At 46.2% G+C, this 17,152-nt stretch overlaps 1 protein-coding gene across 1 annotated transcript in view; it reads right to left on the reverse strand.

The window, feature by feature from the left end:
• Positions 1-1,029: 1,029 nt before the first annotated feature.
• Positions 1,030-17,152, reverse strand: part of dchs2 (dachsous cadherin-related 2) — a 29,720-nt gene continuing 13,597 nt past the window's right edge. Inside the window, exons 11-20 of the mRNA XM_064335341.1 lie at positions 14,495-14,629; positions 12,533-12,742; positions 11,201-12,061; positions 10,636-10,749; positions 8,330-8,541; positions 8,070-8,221; positions 7,525-7,655; positions 6,520-6,806; positions 5,982-6,123; positions 1,030-4,048 (exon numbers count right to left, since the gene is read on the reverse strand). Coding sequence (XP_064191411.1) covers positions 1,413-4,048; positions 5,982-6,123; positions 6,520-6,806; positions 7,525-7,655; positions 8,070-8,221; positions 8,330-8,541; positions 10,636-10,749; positions 11,201-12,061; positions 12,533-12,742; positions 14,495-14,629 — 4,880 coding nt within the window. The 3' untranslated portion in view covers positions 1,030-1,412. The remainder of the gene's footprint in view (positions 4,049-5,981; positions 6,124-6,519; positions 6,807-7,524; positions 7,656-8,069; positions 8,222-8,329; positions 8,542-10,635; positions 10,750-11,200; positions 12,062-12,532; positions 12,743-14,494; positions 14,630-17,152) is intronic.

Raw genomic sequence — 17,152 nt, forward strand, 5'->3', positions numbered from 1 at the left:
TATGCACTGAACACAAACATAACTTCATCAATAGACACTTCATATACCAGCTTTAACAGCAGAAAAAACGAAGTGGTCATTGTATGAGCATGAGAGTATTTCCATGTAGTACATCCAGGTACAACAGGGAGGTAAACAAAGAATACATTTTTGAATTTTTTGAAATGTTTGAATGGTGAAATTAATTATGTTCTGAATTTAACACTTAAGATGTCTTTAAAAATGACATTTTTATTTATCTGTTCATTCTGCTAAAACTTTTATTTCCCTAAAAAGTAGGTGTCGCCATTATTTGCGTACCTTCCCTTGGCAATGATAACACATTTTGGAGGGGATCCTTGACCAATCTTCCATAAAATCTTTCAAGGTCCTTCAGATCCTTGGGTATACATTTGTAGACGGCCTCTTTCAATTCAAAGTACACATTTTCAATAAGATTTAAATCTTGTGACTGAGATGGCCAGCCTTTTTTATTTATCATGGGTGCCAAAATTCTGGAGGGCACTGTATAAAATGACTTCCACACAGTAAATAATTCCAATCTTCCTTTTCAGTGGAATTTGACTAATAACATAATATTCAATACTTTTGGTCGACAACTGATACATACATTTTTAAATATGTCCATATCTGGTATTTGGGGTTGTAGAAATAATTTTCTCTGCTCCTCTGTTTTTTAAGTACATGCAGCTGTGGAGACTAAAAACAACTGGGTTTCACAACCAAAAAGGGTCCTATTTTAATCTGCAATAACAAAAAGCTAGTGGAGCACAGTGAGGGTTGTTTTTTTCATTACAAATTTCCTTACAGAATGATCCTGAAATATGTGAAATGAAAAGCAAACAATTACTCAAATATGCCAATGATAAATACTTCCAGTTTCTTTCTTTGACCACTTAAAAATAACTCAAATTTATGTTGACTCAGTGATGTTTGAAGCTGAATATTAATGTGGCTTCGTTCAAAATATTGGATTCTTTTTAAATAGTTGGCTGAATGGGAGATCACATTATGTACACAAAGCCAGACTCAGGTCTGAATAAAGTTTTATTTCAAGTTTAAGTGCGCCCTGGATGTCTTTATAATAAAGGTCATCATCGACATGATGTTGACACAAGGCATCATGAGAATTTCAAGTTCCACTTTCTCGTGGAAGCACCCTTATGCAAAATAACATAAAATGGCCACAGTAAATTAAAATTCTGATTCATGTTCATAGGGCAGTCATTAAATTAATCAAATTAAATATATGATATGTGAGAATATCATATATTAGGATAGACATACAAGAGGAAACAATGGTCCTTTGTATCATTATTTATTGCCAAGAAAATATTTGTTAAGATATTAAATAAATGCATTGCTCTGACATAACTGTTGCTAAGACTAAAAGTGTTTGGAGTATAAACAGCCTATACCTGTATTTCCCCATCTCTGATACAGGAGGGGTGTGGACAAGGCCTGGTGGGAGTGGTACTAAGTCCAGTCTCTGACACCACAGGTGAAGCACTGGGTGTTCTCATGTTGAGCAGGGACAGGGCGGGGGAGAAGCTGGGGGTCATGGTGGAGGGGGTGAGGCCTGTGTTCCTGGCTAGGGGGGAGTAAGAGTATTTGGGAAAGGATGGCATGCGGGTCATTGTCGGTGCCACCCGTGAAGGGGGCATCCTTGGGGGCACGGACCGGATGCCCGGTCGGGCCATGGATGTGATGAGGGGTGGGGGTCGGAGTTGCCTACGTATCTCTACGGCCCCACCTCTGCCCTGCTCCTCCTCCACCTCCTCATCAGACAGCAGGCCAATGTCTGAGAAGACAGAAGCTAAAGGCTGGAAGCGGGGCTCCCAGCCGAGGAGGTAGTCCCACCTGTAGTTGCCCTGTAGCTCATCCTCTGTACACACCAGTGAGGTCAGAGATCCGCCCACAGCAACGCCTACTTGGGCTTCACCCTCAGAGGCATACCCAACCACCCTGGCCCTGTCTCTGTCTCTCAGATCCAGTGGCCGTGATAACATCTCCTCGCCCCCGCCTTCTTCCAGGAAATTGTGAAGGCTCTCTGAACTCTCCGTCCCCACAGCAACCATAGAAACTGGCTCAGTCACGTCCTCCTCCTCTGCCACGCAGGATGCTGGGACTGAATCCCGGGGCACTCTGAAATCAGGGACCCGGGACGGACCCAAGCTGGGTGTGTAGCCAGCACTCTTTTGCAACAGGTGCTCGTTGATCATTTGGATCTCCTCATCTTCGGCCGTCTCCCCCTCAGCCGAGCCCCGCCCACTCGAGTCCGAGTGACGGTAGGGGTTGACCAGCTCCCTTTTCACCCGAATGTCCACCAGACCACTCAGGTCCTGGAGGCTGATGCCATTGATTGCGTCGTGGTTGATGACCTCCTTATCAAAGGCATCCTGTCTGTGGGTCAGGCTGGAGGTCTCGGGAGGAGGGCCTTGTTTCGTGGTGGTCTCTCTTCGCTTGAACCTCAGGACAAGGACAATGAAGGCAATGAGGAGGAGGAGGAGGACGACCAGAGATGCACTGAGGCTGATGGTCTGTGCATGGAGGGACATTGCTAGCGGAACCTCGGCAGAGCTGGAAATGTTGACGATGACCAGGCATGAAGCCGACCTGGAGTCCATCTTGGGGCTGCTCGCTATCACTAAAAAATCCACCAGCTCCTCTCCTGCAACACTTCCCTGTCTCCTGTACACGGGGGCGGACAAGTAGACGATGCCGCTGGTTCTGTTGATGGAGAAAAAGGGGTAGGACCTGGCCAGAGTGTACTCTAGAAGGCCGTCCTGTCCTGTGTCATGGTCGGTGGCTGATACCTGGCCGATGCTCTGCCCGGCCTTGGCAAATTCTGGCAGGTGGAAGAGGTACTGCTGTCGGGTGAAGACAGGACTGAACTCGTCCACCCCCTCGATGAGTATCTGGACCCTCGCGGTTGCCGTCTGGTCACCTTTGTCGCGAGCCTCCACCAGGAAGCAGTACTCGTGCTCCTGCTCGTAGTCGAAAGTCTGGCGGGTGTGGATGTCTCCAGTCAGCGGGTCGATGGCAAAGGCGTCCTTCCTGTCTGGGCTCCCACTGCCATAGTCCAAGAAGCAGGGGCCGAGGATGGAGTAGGTCAGCCGGCCGTAGGGTCCGGCGTCACGGTCAATGGCATGGACTGTACAGACTAGGGAGAAGGTAGGCTGATTCTCCAACACCGAACAGTTGACTACGGGGAAGGGGAAGTAGGGTGAGTTGTCATTCTCATCCAGCACGGATATGTAGAGCACTGCGAAGGCCACATTCCCGCCCCCTGACCCATCTCCATTTCCATCAGAGGCCCTGACGGTCAGCGTGAATCTGACATCCTCCTCATAGTCCAGGCTCTGGTTAACCTCTACGATCCCCGTCAGGGGATCCAGTCTGAAGAGGCCCCTGCTGTTTCCGGAGATGATGTCATACCTGACTTGCGCGTTTGGACCCTCATCAGGGTCATGTGCAGACAGCCGCACCAGGCTGGTTCCGGGCGGGCTGCACTCGTTTACCTGTGTGTGGTACTCGGAACTTCCAAATTCGGGCGCGTTGTCATTGACATCCAGCACGGTCACGGTGACCGCGGCAGAACCGTTCAGTGGTGGGCTTCCCCTGTCGGTGGCGGTAACGGTCAGTGCATGGCTCTCAGCTGTCTCGCGGTCCAGTGTGCTGCACAGGACCAGCCTGGCCACGGTCATCTGCCGCGTCTCGGTCTGGACCACACCCACCTCCAAGCAGAACCGCCTCTCCTGGTTGCCCCCAGTGATGGCGTAGTCCACGCGAGAGCTGTCAGGGGCCCAGTCCTGGTCATCAGCCTGCAGGAGCAGTAGGGTGCTCCCCACGGGTGTGTCCTCGGAGACAGTCACCTGGTAGGAGGCCCGCTGGAAGCGAGGGGCGTGGTCATTGGTGTCCTGCACAGAAACGTCCACAGACGTCACAGTGCTGAGCGGGGGGTCACCGCCATCTCGGGCCTCCACCATGAGCTGAATCGCATTCCCGTTGGTCAGGTGTGTCAGTGGCTTGTTGGTGAACAGGGACCCTGCAGGTCAAACAAGGTATAGAACAAAGGTTTAAAGGCATACTGTATCAGGTTTGTAGCTTCAGAACAATATAGTAAAAGCATGCTACAGAAGCAATGACAAGCTGACACTGTTCACGAGTCGTCAACCTTGGAACTGCTCTCCTTATGGTGACCTTCAAAAATGGATTAGGGTTTGTGTGAATGGAGTGGGGGTGGAGTGAGGATGAGCAGGGACTTTTTGGTGGACACAGGTTTGTAGCTATCCAGCAACTGCAATGGTGGAGGTGAAGAAGCATGAGCACAGAAAAGCAAAATGACAAACTGACAAGGCTTGTTAAAAAATGAGTCAACCTTGGAACTGTTTTTCCTTGATGGTGACAGCTATAAAAAAATAGAGATATGGAAATTTGAAATGTGAAATTGTTTGTAAACACAGGACCACAGCAAGACTAACAATCCTGCATAGTATGCCTTTAAAACACATTCTGAATGAGTGTAGCCTGGATTGGCAATAACACTCCACAATTTTAACTTCAGATAAAAGATTGGACATACATTCTTTTGACCTCACACACCACTTTTTGGTCAATGCCAACCCTCGTTCATTTGGCAAATGGGTACTATAGCAATCCACTAGGACAGAATGGGAGAGGTGGCTTAGAAAATGCAAAATATCTGGTGAATGGCCGCTGCTATTGAAAAATGCGGCAAATCAACAGCTGTTGCTGATAGGTCCTCCGCTAAATCTCTTTACCACATTTGCTGGATCAAGATTTATTAATATGAATTCCTAAAAGCAAGCTGTGATACCGCAGATTCTGATATGGTGTTTATACCTGCGAGCACATGGCTAAAGTGAATGTGTCTGCATGATATACAGTATGCGATGAAAGCAAGCCAAGTGTCTTTCATTAGCAATTCAACAATAAAATTCCGAGTTTGATTTATGATCATTTTCCAGTTTCCTTTGTTTAGTGTCTTGCATTTCCTGTTATGTTGCATTTAGCTTGGAAGTACAACTTCCAAATGTGTGGTACAATCATGTGATAGGAAAAAATGATGCTGTATTAGACTGCAGGGTCTATTTATGTCAAAATAAGACAAGATTCTTGTAAATGCAAAATCCTCTGCTGTCCAGGCTAGATTCTTGTAATCTTCTTTTGATGCAAACTTCACTTTCAATTCCTCACTCTTGGGGCAAAAAAACTCCTAAATAAACATTTCATTTAAGCAATTAGGGTTTGCCTTCCAAACATGAGAGGAAGAAAATGTAAATAATGCTTCAATTAGAAATCTGCTGACAGGGTTCCATGAAGCAAGGGCCTGCCTGGTGCAATCCATCTTCTGCTATATGTGATTCTGAGAGCTGGGAGTTTACAGAGTTTACAAATCAAAGACCACAAGACACTTCAGGAGCGGAGTGTCACATTCTGTGGTCGCACTACAGTGCGTCTCTGTCATTATCGCTCCACTCAGTTGATTTACACAGCAGAACTGGAAGCAATGAACTTTCCAATGAACAGTACACTCAGCAAAATTTCTAGACTAATTGAATAATAATGCTGCAGTCAGCACAATAAAAGGGGGTCATTCATGCGTCAAAAAATAACATAATAATCAAGGAGAGAAATTTAGTGTGTGAGGGGAACTAAAAATACTGTTTTTTTAACGATTTGCTCATCTGGACTTATAAGGTCATCACAGTGAAATGACAGGTATACTGTATGAGTGCATCCTTAAAGAAATGGAGTGCACTGCATATTGTAACTCGGGATTCTTTAAAAATGTGATATATTTCACAGCAGTTTATTTAAAAATTGCTATTTAGTAAAGAGCCAGTATTTTGTCATTATTATTTTGAAGTGTGACAACAGCTTGACACACACACACACACACACATACATACAGATAAACCAGACAGAGAGACAGACAGAACTGTAATGCACATCACCATTCTCTGCATGTATGTAGAATCCCTTCAGAGGAGACGTGAGGAGCCTGTAGGAAACTCTGCCATTGAGTCCAGAGTCTCTGTCAGTGGCAGACAGCGCTAGCACAAAAGTGTCCACAGAAGACAGCTCTGACAACACAACCTGCAGGGGAGATACAGTGAGAAAGCAGATGCATTAGCAATGCTCCATCAACCTCACCGGGATGAAAGCAAGATTTCAATTTCGCTGTCGGCTATAACTGTTAGCCTGCCAGCATTTTACAAATTAGGACAACAGCGGTCTGCTAATGACAGGACTATTCGGCAATCATTTCACCTCCTTTCAACAGCTGAACCTCACCTTGACTGCAACAAAACCACTAGCTGACTACTGTAAGAAAATGTAAATGCTGCAGCCAGCTGCTAACTCTGCAAAACACAGGTGGAATAACAGCTACGCCAATAGAAGGCCACTAGGGGGCCATGGCAGTCCCGCTGGCTGCGGCGTTTGTACAGAGACATTTCCCCATTTCACTCTTGTGATACAAAAAATCTCAACCTGGTAGGCTTCCTTGGAAAAGAGAGGCGGATTGTCGTTGACGTCCAGGACTTTGACGGTAACCTCCACTTCGGTCTGGTGGAGAGAGTCCGAGGCCTGAACCCTCAGGGTGTAGTTGGAGCTCGCCTCGCGGTCCAGACTTTGGGTAAGCGTGATGACCCCTGTGAACGGGTCAATGGCGAACCGCCCGCCCCCACTTCCCTGCTCTGCGAAGCTGTATGTCAGTACAGAGCTCAAGTCCACGTCGTTGGCCGCCACTTGGGTCACAATGTAACCTGCAGGCAGATCTACAAACCGGATGAGACAGAAGGATGTCACAAAAGTGCATCTTCTAAAGCAGGGGTAGCCAACCCAGGTTGGAGAGACACAAGGTCTACTGGTTTGTGTTTTTACTCGACATTTAATTGATCGATGAAGTTGATTACACAGTTAACTCACCTCACCTGGTTTCTTTGGTCTAAGAGGTTGTTGTATTAAATGTTAAAACAAAAAACAGGAGACCCTGCAGCTACCCAGGAACAGGGTTAAAGGGTAAAGTATTTGAACATAATAAGAACAAGAAGACATACATGAACCCTGACCAGGTTCATACAAACACATAAAGGCACTGTTTACACTTGTCTTTTAATGCAACAGGCAGAGCTGAGTAGTTTGGTTAGGATTCCACCGATATAGGAACGGAATGTAAATGCTTCAGCACACGTTATCTCCTGTCACCAACACTCTACTGACAAACACATCCCATAATAATCCCGAGATCACTGGGAGATAATCTGTTATTGCTGGCAGCCAGGTCGGATGGAATAATGAATGCAGCAACTAGGAGACATGTAAATTTGGTCTAAACCCTAAAACTGGACATGTAACACATATAAAGGCAAGCAGCTGACCACATGCATGGCCTATACGGAAATTAATTTTATCAGATACGATAGCAAGAAGGGCCTCAGTAGAATGTATGCATTTCTCTACATGGGCCTCAGCACATTTGCTGAAGCATCTTACTCTCTGCTATGGCTACCGGCTCCATGGGGGGTATAGACGGGCTGTTGTCATTGACGTCCACCACCTGGATCCTGGTGGTGGCGGTGCCCGTGAGGGGGGGGCTGCCTCTGTCCACGGCCTGCAGGACCAGCCTGTGACAAAGGAAAAAACACACAGTGAAAATTCAATTCAATTAAATTCAATAAACTTCATTTATCCCCGAGGGGCAATTAATTGCTGGGCATAAGAAAATAATTCTAACTGAGCTGCACTGTACAGTCAATACAACGATTCTTATCCAATTACAAACACATCAGTCAGCAGAGGGGTTCCTATCCAATACCAATACACTAACAGTTATGATGTAATGAATCAGACTGACATGTAAACAGGCTGAGATCCAACAACATCAAAATAAAACACATTTTGCACAGTAAAACGGTCAGTGGTTAATCAGCTCTGACAGATTAACTGAACATTACTGTGCAGAAGCCCTGACCTAAAGGAGTAAAAGCTTTGAGTTCTGAAGGAGGAGGCCCACTCTGGTGGTGTTGGGGGAAACCTACTTGTAAGAAGGCACAACCTCTCGATCAAGGACGGCGTTGGTGGCCAGGATGCCCCGCGTGGAGTCGATGATGAAGGCGTTATTTTGGTTCCCAGACAGGATGGAGTACTCCACCTGTCCATGCAGACCGCTGTCGGCGTCCAACGCAAACACCTGGAGCGGGGGTGGGGGTGGGGGGGCAGGTTATTCCGCAAAATGCTTGATCCCATTTTGAGGGCGAAGCATATGGGTAGGCCCCTCCTACAGACGGCCTGGTGTTACCTGCATCACGTAGGTGTTGGGTATCTGTCCCTCCCACACGGCACTTTTGTAGTAGCGCTGCTCGAACGTGGGCGGGTTGTCGTTGACGTCCAGCAGGGCGATGGCGACCCGGCAGTGGGCCGTCTGCCGCCCGTCGTCCGCCAGAACCACCAGGTGGACTCTCGTCCTCTCCTCAAAGTCCAGGCGGCTCTGGTCCTTCACCAAAATGTCACCTGTGAAGGCGCCAAACCATGTATAAATTCTCACTATCGCGTACAATCCCATTTTGTAACACGAAGAGCTATCAATGTAGTTTGCGACGCAATGGTAGGTAGACACATTTGCATATTCTTGGACTTCAATAGATGGGTCACTGAAAGCCAGCAGCTAAGGAACACAACCAAAAGAGGGGAACTAACCCTTGGTAATTAGTCACTCACAAATTATATACATGTAGATACTGTACTCTCACACAATTCTTTTTTGTGGTTCACTTGCTCAATATGGACCTGGCTTCTTAAAACGAATGAACAGATGTGGAAGATGCGCTGAGTGCAAGACATCAATTCACTACAGTTACTTAATTTCTACAAACATCCAAACAGACAAAATTATATATGGAAAACATTCTGATGACTGCAAGGAAACAAATGTGATTTAAATGCTAACATATCCAAGGCCTCAGGCTGCGAGACACATAAAGGTGGGAGCATATAACGCAAACCAAAAACAGGCATCGGAATGGGGAGCAGAGACTCTGGAAGGGCAAAACATGAGATGGCAATTACAGCCTGCCTTCATCACTGTAATCCATACAGTCTGAAGGGTAAGAATAGGCTCGCGATCCAGGATTATACATCACCACTAGAACCCTGGAAAAGACGATGTGGCTGAAAGCAATAAATCCGCCATCTTTTTTTGCATGTAAACCGATGCACATCAACTCATGGGGAAGTGAGAGAATGGCAAGAGGAGGCATGTGTCAAACACGGCTCGCATTCACAAACTGCCCTCTGAGAACCTGAGCGATGTCTAACCCCGCATCTCCCCACTGTGCCTATCGGTAAGATGAGAGTGTCTGGACATCGGAACATCTGGGCTCCCAGACTATAGGGTAAGAATATCCGGAAGAGCAGGGAAGCTGCTCTCAGAGACATGTGCGCTGAACTTCATCCATCAACTCCTCTAAACCTCATGGATTTAGTGATTATCATAGCCTGAACTATTTTCATTCGAATTTTTAAAAACTGCTTTTTTTTGGGACAAAACTGAGATGAAAGTAAAACTAATTATAATTTTCATATCCATTTTTTTTTACAGATGCCAATGATTGTCCATAAAAATGAACAAATCTGATTTTATCTCTACTTAATATGGGAGACGACAGTGGTTCATTTAGTTTCGTTTAGTCCACGTTTGTCAAATGTGCAACAATAATTGCGGCAGCGTGTCAGCAATTACGCTAAGTGAGCGCGGGCTACGTATGCCAAAGACCACCTGTGACCTCTCAGTCATGCTCTGATGACGAAAATCAGTGAGACAACACATTTTTAGTCCACTCTGCTGTTAGCATAATGGAAAAAAAAGTGAACAAGGTGAAATGAGGTTGGCGTTCTTCAGAAATGCTTAAAAAGTTTTTTGGAAGAAGGCCCGGCTCCTCTCTGGCCTGTGGGTTTGTGGATTGCGGACAGATGTTTGTGTTCTTCGCGCAATCCCATGGCAGAAGATCCACAACAGACACACATGAAAGGAATCATCTTGTCAAAAATAATTTAACCAAAGCCAGATAAATATGAAAGCATTTCAAATTGTTGAGCTTATATATAAGCTTTGCTAAATCTTGTTGTTCGGAACGATGCAATATGCTTCGTTTTCAACAGCACAGAAGACCCGTGTGGAACGCAGGGCAAAGCTGTATCGTTCCAGACGTCTGTTAATGATGGACAGGCTAGAAGGTCTCGATGTAGCCTCTGACCCACGATATAAGGCTCCACACGCTCTCTGTAAACGACCCCCTTCCAAAAACGGGTCAAGAAAAATGTCTCAAAATGTCAAGAGAATAGAATGGCCTTACGGGGACCAGAGTGGCTGGCTACTCAAACGACAAGCGAAGGATTCAATTGTTTTTGGGAATAGGATCTGAGGAAAATGAAAGGAAGTCATTAGTCTGATTGGACGAACTGGTCGAAATTCTCGTTGCGCGCACATTTATGACCTGGAGCGTGACAGTGTGACAGCGGCTCACGAAGGAGTGCCACGTAGGCGGCCTGCGTTCAGTGTGGTTCTGAAGCGGTTTCCCGCAGAGCAACGGCGGACTCGGGACTCACCGTCATGCGCGTCGATGGCGAACGCGCCGTCTTCGTTTCCGCTGAAAATGCTGTACTCGACACTGCGCCCGTCCGGTTTTTGGTCCGCGGCGACAACGTTCGCTACCCAGGAACCTGGCGGAAGAGCGGAAGGGAAATTCAGAGCACCGTTCAGAGAGAAGGGAACCTCTGTAGGCATATTGTTACTTTACGCGCCGCTTTGAAGTGCACTTTCTTCTATTCGACCACAAACCCCAAAATGCCCCAATGCCAACCATTGCAAAACTGGCATATTATCAGAAACTTCTGTAAATACTGTAAATATCTCAAATATCCTTCATCACACACGAAAAACATACACAACAGAAAACATACACTAAAACAGAAATAATACAAAAAAAACAGAAAATGAGCTATCCCTTCAATGTAATGTACAAAGCAGGAGAACTAAACTCTTTAAGCTAGAGATTAACTACAGTAATACCAATGCTGTATTCATTACAGTGGGTAATGTGGCATTTATGCTGTAAGAAAAAGGTACAGAACATATACAGTACATTGAAGAAAGAATGGTTTGGTTGCATACCGGTTTGGCTGTTCTCAGGTATAGCCACTTCATAGACATCCTCGGTGAACTTCAGCCCCTCTTCCTCCCCCTGTAGGTGTATGAGCACCAGGCAGGTGGAGGAGAGTGCTGGGGTCCCCCGATCTGAGACCACCACACGCAGGAGCCTCACGCCGAAGAAACCAGAAGGAAGAGCCGTCTTCAGCCGGACCTCCCCCGTCTCCTCGCCCACCTCAAAGACCGCGTCCGGCTCGCTCAGGGCGAACACCACCGTGCCATTCTCGCCCAGGTCACCGTCCAGGGCCCTCACCGTGGCAACGGTCTGGTTGGGGGCCGTCTCCACAGCGACCTGGGCGCTGAGGGGACTGCGGCCGCAGACCGGCGCGTTGTCGTTGACGTCCTCCACGTTCACGGTCACGCTGGCGACCGAGCTGCGCGGACCCCGGGTGCCGCCGTCAGTGGCCGAGGCCCAGAAGGTGTACCGCGACCGCGTCTCGTGGTCCAGCGGCCTGGTTGTACGCACCACCCCCGAGGAGCCGTCGACCACGAACGCGCCCAGGGTCTCCTCCGTCAGGGAGAAGGTGACCTCGCCGTTGGGGCCCTCGTCGCCATCGCTGGCGGTCAGACGAATGACCTCCGACCCCGCCGGCAGGCCCTCCCTGAGGGACGCCTGGTAGCTCTTCTGGCTGAAGGTGGGGCTGTGGTCGTTCTCGTCCAGTACCAGCACATGCAGCGGGGCCGTGGAGCTCCTGGGGGCTGGACCCTGGTCTTCAGCCTTGATGATAAGGGTGTAGTTGCTCCGCTTCTCCCTGTCCAGGCTCTTCAGCGTGGAGATCGCTCCGCTTGTGGCGTTTATGGTGAAAAAATCCTCAATGTCCTCCCCTATAAAATGGCCAATACATTACATCATCAGTCTTAGCAGTACACAAGCAGCAGCTTCCATTTATGCTACGTGATGCTATATTACATCCATTTAGGAAATGCACTTATCCAGAGCAGCCTACAATGCAGAGTGAACATAACTGAATTCACCTGATTAACATGAGACCTGGCTAACAACATTCCCAGACCAGCGAGTATAGGCTCCACATCACTGACACCCTTGCCCAAGTTAACTCTTCCCACCAAGAATCAAAATACAAATGACAAATAAATAAAACAAATATTAAGCAAAAATAAAATCAATTTATGCATAACTATCAGTATACGACAGGAATAATAATAATCTGCATATTAGAGAACCTGCAGACAACATTTGCAGCTCAAAGTGGTTAAACTGGAAATGATGATAAACACAGAATAGTCCCAGAGTCATGCAGAGATTCCAGGGTTTGAGTGCAAGAGCACACCCACCCTGTATGCTGTACAGGACGGTCCCGTTGGCTCCTGCGTCTGGGTCGGCAGCCTGGGCCGTGTGGAGGTGTCCTGGGGGAAGGTTCTCCGGGATCCGGATCAGGAAGGAGGGCTGCATGAACTCGGGGGCGTTGTCGTTTTCGTCGAGCATGGAGCACAGGACGGTGGCGGTGCTGGAGAGAGGCTGGATCCCGCTGTCCTGGGCCAGAACTGCAAGGGGGCACAGAGAACTCTGCCATTCAGAAAAATAACTCAAAATCTAAATTCTGGAGGGCCACTGTAGCGTCTGCTGCTTTTTAGTTTTTGATTTAGATCTCCAAGTACTTAATAAGTAACAGACTGGATAGAGTCAACACACCTTGCTGCCAATGCCTAAATTGGTTGCTTACTGAAAAGAATCACTAATACCTATAGACACTGTGACCATCCAAGAATTGAGTTTGAGATCACTGGTTAAGACGATCGATTAAGAACATGGTGTTCTGTCATTGTCCTGCTCTACCACAACACTTTGACAATCCTTAACAAACATGTATCGTAGTTAGTCGTTTTCACATAGTCATTGTCTGCGAACAGTTCGTTATCGCTACTATAGCGCTCTTCTGTTGGCTTCTACCATAGTCTTCTGATAATATTTCAGCTTCTCCTGTCGACCTCTTTTACAATCCTTGGCTATAGTTCTCTGGCAGTCTTCTACTGGCGTTCTATTAATCTTCCATATTCTATTACTACAGAACTTCAGGGGCATTTTTCCCCTTTAATGTGTGGGCTTTGGAATATTTCCAAGATTAGAAGTCTAATTTGTCCATATCTAACAGATCCTGATGGCTACAGCTCAAAAATGGAGTTGGTCATAAAAGAAGACCCTTTTAAATTCATGTTCTGTGCTGTGCCAATGGAAAAATTTCCCTTAAGTTTCACATTTCTTACTTAACGTTTCTGGCTGGGGGTTCAGGTCATATTTCCTCTTATTGAATTTCTGCTTTTTAAAAAAACTGAATCGTTGACTATATTCCATATTCCACATTATACATTCCAGACTATACAACATGGACAGCCAACACATCCGACAAAACTTTATTGCAAAAAAAGTTTCTGGGGTTTTTGGATTCAAGTAAAACAATAATAAAAGAATGTGAACTGGCAAAATGTTTTATACCGCTTTATACTGGAATTATATAGAAGTAAGTGAACACGTATGCATTAACTAATGTTTAAAAATCTACATTTCCTCATTTAATAAGGAAATTATACATTAATATGATGAGTAATGTTCTTTCGAAAAACGAAAAGCCAGATAATTCCCCATGACCAGCGGCAACATGCTGGGAAAGTGTTGAAAAATATTTGAGGTATTTTATTAAACTGCAGTTGAGAGAGAGCCAATGATGATCTCAGTTAAAGAGGTTATACAAGACACTCTTTGGGTTTTGTGTGTGTCCGTGTGTGTGTGTGTGTGTGTGTATGTGCATGTGTGTGTACAGTTGGTGTGTGTGTGTGTGTGTGTGTGCGCGCGTGTCTTCTGGACTCAAAGTCAATAAATCAATTATAATTCAATATCACATATTTAAAATGATTACTTTATAAAACAATTATTTCAGAATTAACATTAATACTGCAGAATAGGCCCTCATACAAAGATTTGTAATATATTATTATTTATTAACATGCTCATAAATTAACATGCTCACATCTTAAAGAATCAGGTATAAGGACTGTCTGGCAAGATCAAATGTGACACACGGATAGACAACTCTAGAGTACAGTTAGTGTTTTAATAATAATATTCTGAAGTGAAATCCAAAAAGTCCCATACTCCTTCCCAGCAAAAGCCATAAACGCACCACTTAAAACAGAGCTGCAGAGGTAGAATCATAAGTGTGTGCTACATAGGTAACATCCATCCGTGTGAATGGCGTTTCCTGGGATTAAAGAGGCAAGGTAAGGGCTGTCTGGTCTTACCTCTGAGAGCGAACATCTGGTGCCTCTCGCGGTCCAGTTGAGAGGTTGTGCTGATCTCCCCGGTGTGAGAGTCTATGGAGAAGAGGTCGAACCCGGGGCCCGGAAGGAGGCTGTAGCGCACCGCAGCGTTCTCCTCTGTGACACACACAAGCATGGTGAACCCGCATTACTTTTAAGCTTGTGCCGACTTGATTAATCTTGCTGAGGCCTTGCAAAAGGTCTCCATTTGGATACTGCACCAAGCAGGCCATCTTGCAAAACAGCATTTCAAATACTCACACTTGGAACACAATACAAAGTGTATTTTGAAACTAGCATCTTTACCTTTACACAAAACTCCACAAAATACAATAAAAGCCAAAAGAATATTCTAATCTTTCTAGTTCCTATTGAAACCCAAAAGTTCTACGGCCAGAGTGATGATAATGCATAAATGAGTGTATCGCCAACTCTTGGCAGCAACTACCTTGAAACCAGACAAGCACTTGCCTGTAATCATCATTTACACACACACACACACACACACACACACACACACACACACATACAAGCACAAAGATGGTGATATGCTACATTGTACACTGAGTTTCAAAAAATGCTTAAAAGTTGCTAGATATCACAGAGGAGGCGCACACACCAAACCGGGTCCAGTATCCAGTGAATAACACAGCTCAGGCTTGGATAACATTGAATACATTAGTGACAGAGTACTGTACCTTTTACTTTTATTCCGACTCACCAGAAGTTTTTTGTTAGGTACATGGTAACACTGCTTGATGTTGGAAGCTTGCAAAGATCGGCCTTACTTAATTCCCGTTCTAAATTGAGATTGCTGTTCATTTTAAAAAATTGCAAAACCAAACCTTTTTTTGTTTGACATGAACATGCTGACTTTTCTTACGTATTTCATTACGTTCATTAAAATTCCTCTCGAACTGTTGAACCCCCAGTTTCTCTGGGTCGAACACTGTGCGTGACCTTTGCGGTACGGAGCCGCATTTCTCACAGTCTTATCAGATGGTGAGACTGAAAGCAGTGCTGGAGCTATAGATCACAGCTCTGATGTGATCTGCCCCTAAAGCCTGCTGCTGTAGCTCTGAAGCCCCGCCCTCCTCAGGCCAGACGCACTCGCTCTCCGCCTCGGCCATCAATCTTCACAACATGGAGCCCAGGGTGTAAAGCATGTCCCCCGAATTCAGCCTAGTCTGGGGGTGAGGGTTCAGAGCCATTTGCAAACACACAGATTAATGACCTGTTTCCCTGTACTCCGGTACCTCCCCGCCTCCCTCCACACCCCCAGCCCCTCCCACAGAGACAAAGCACTCCCCGCCCCCCAACCTAAGCCCCGAGAACCTCCGCCGACATGTGGTTTGCATCACCGCGTGCGTTCACGGCTGCCTCTGCGCAAGCAGTCCGCGGTCGGACACAGGAGTAACCGGCGTGGCGGGCTCCGGGGCCGGTGGCGGGTACGCGCCCCGCCTGTTCTGGAAGGGGGTCGACGGCTCGAAGGTCGCTTCGGGGGCGTGCGAGGCGAGCGGCGCCCGCGGCGTACGACAGATCCGTCAGGGATCCAGACTCGCTGGAGTCCCGTGCTTAGCGCTCGGAACGGGGCGCTGATTAACGATGCAAGCATGTGCAAATGGCCCCCGAAAGAACCTGCCGTTGCTGTCCAAACAAATCACCGAGTAGTTTAGCAAGGTTAGGTAAACAGTATTTCTTTTCTCTTTTGAGACCAGAGCGTGAGACCAGAGCTACAAGGAGAGACCCCATTCACGCGATGGATTAAGGCCTCAAGCCTTTGATTGGATACTGCTGGGATTCGGTGGGATCAGTGATAGCATTCACTGACTCCAGAGACCTCATGAAGAAATTCAGTATGATCTTTAGCCAGGTCTCACTGCACAATATTCAACCAGTAACAACCACATTTTTTTTTTCTCTGTACTTCCACAAGACATATTGGTGTCACAACACCCTTTCCTCATGGACTGTCAATCAAAAACCTGCCTAGCCAGGATAACAAATGGAACAGTCAGGGAACATCTAACAAAAAAGAAACAAAGAGCATGCTGGGAGAAAGAAGGAAACATTGGAGTCTCTAGGTGAAAATGGATCATTATTAGCACATGTGGTCTGAATTACAAATCCTTAATGAACATTCACAACGCTGTCTGACTGCTTGCTATTTTTGGACTGTTTTCACCTGATGAATGTCACAGTGCACGTACACTGATGCTGAAGTGGAAATTATTTTGGAAAGGAGAACGGTCAGTATTTTCAAGAAAAATACGATTCAGGAGTCCATGCTCAATATGTTAACATCTCCATGTGTGGAGTGATGTTCACTAAAAATATAAATATAAGTAATTAAATTCCATATGCAGAACAATGAAAAAGAGAGAAAAAATAAAAGTTCAAACACAGTGGAAGATCTAAGGGCTTGAGTCAGGCTCATGAAAAAATCCAAGAAAAGGAACATTTACAAAAAACATTGACCTCTCCACTCGCCAAAGCAACAAACCTGGGGCTACAGGCTATTTTGATTTGTGGTGGCAAGAATCACAGCATTTTTACAAGGATAAACACTGATGCTGGTGTCAGGTTTGTGGGCTGTGATTAGCATGTAAATACTGCATTGACTTTACTCAGGCCAAAATC

Source organism: Anguilla rostrata, chromosome 5 (genome assembly GCF_018555375.3).
Source record: "Anguilla rostrata isolate EN2019 chromosome 5, ASM1855537v3, whole genome shotgun sequence".
Taxonomy (NCBI): Eukaryota; Metazoa; Chordata; class Actinopteri; order Anguilliformes; family Anguillidae; genus Anguilla; species Anguilla rostrata.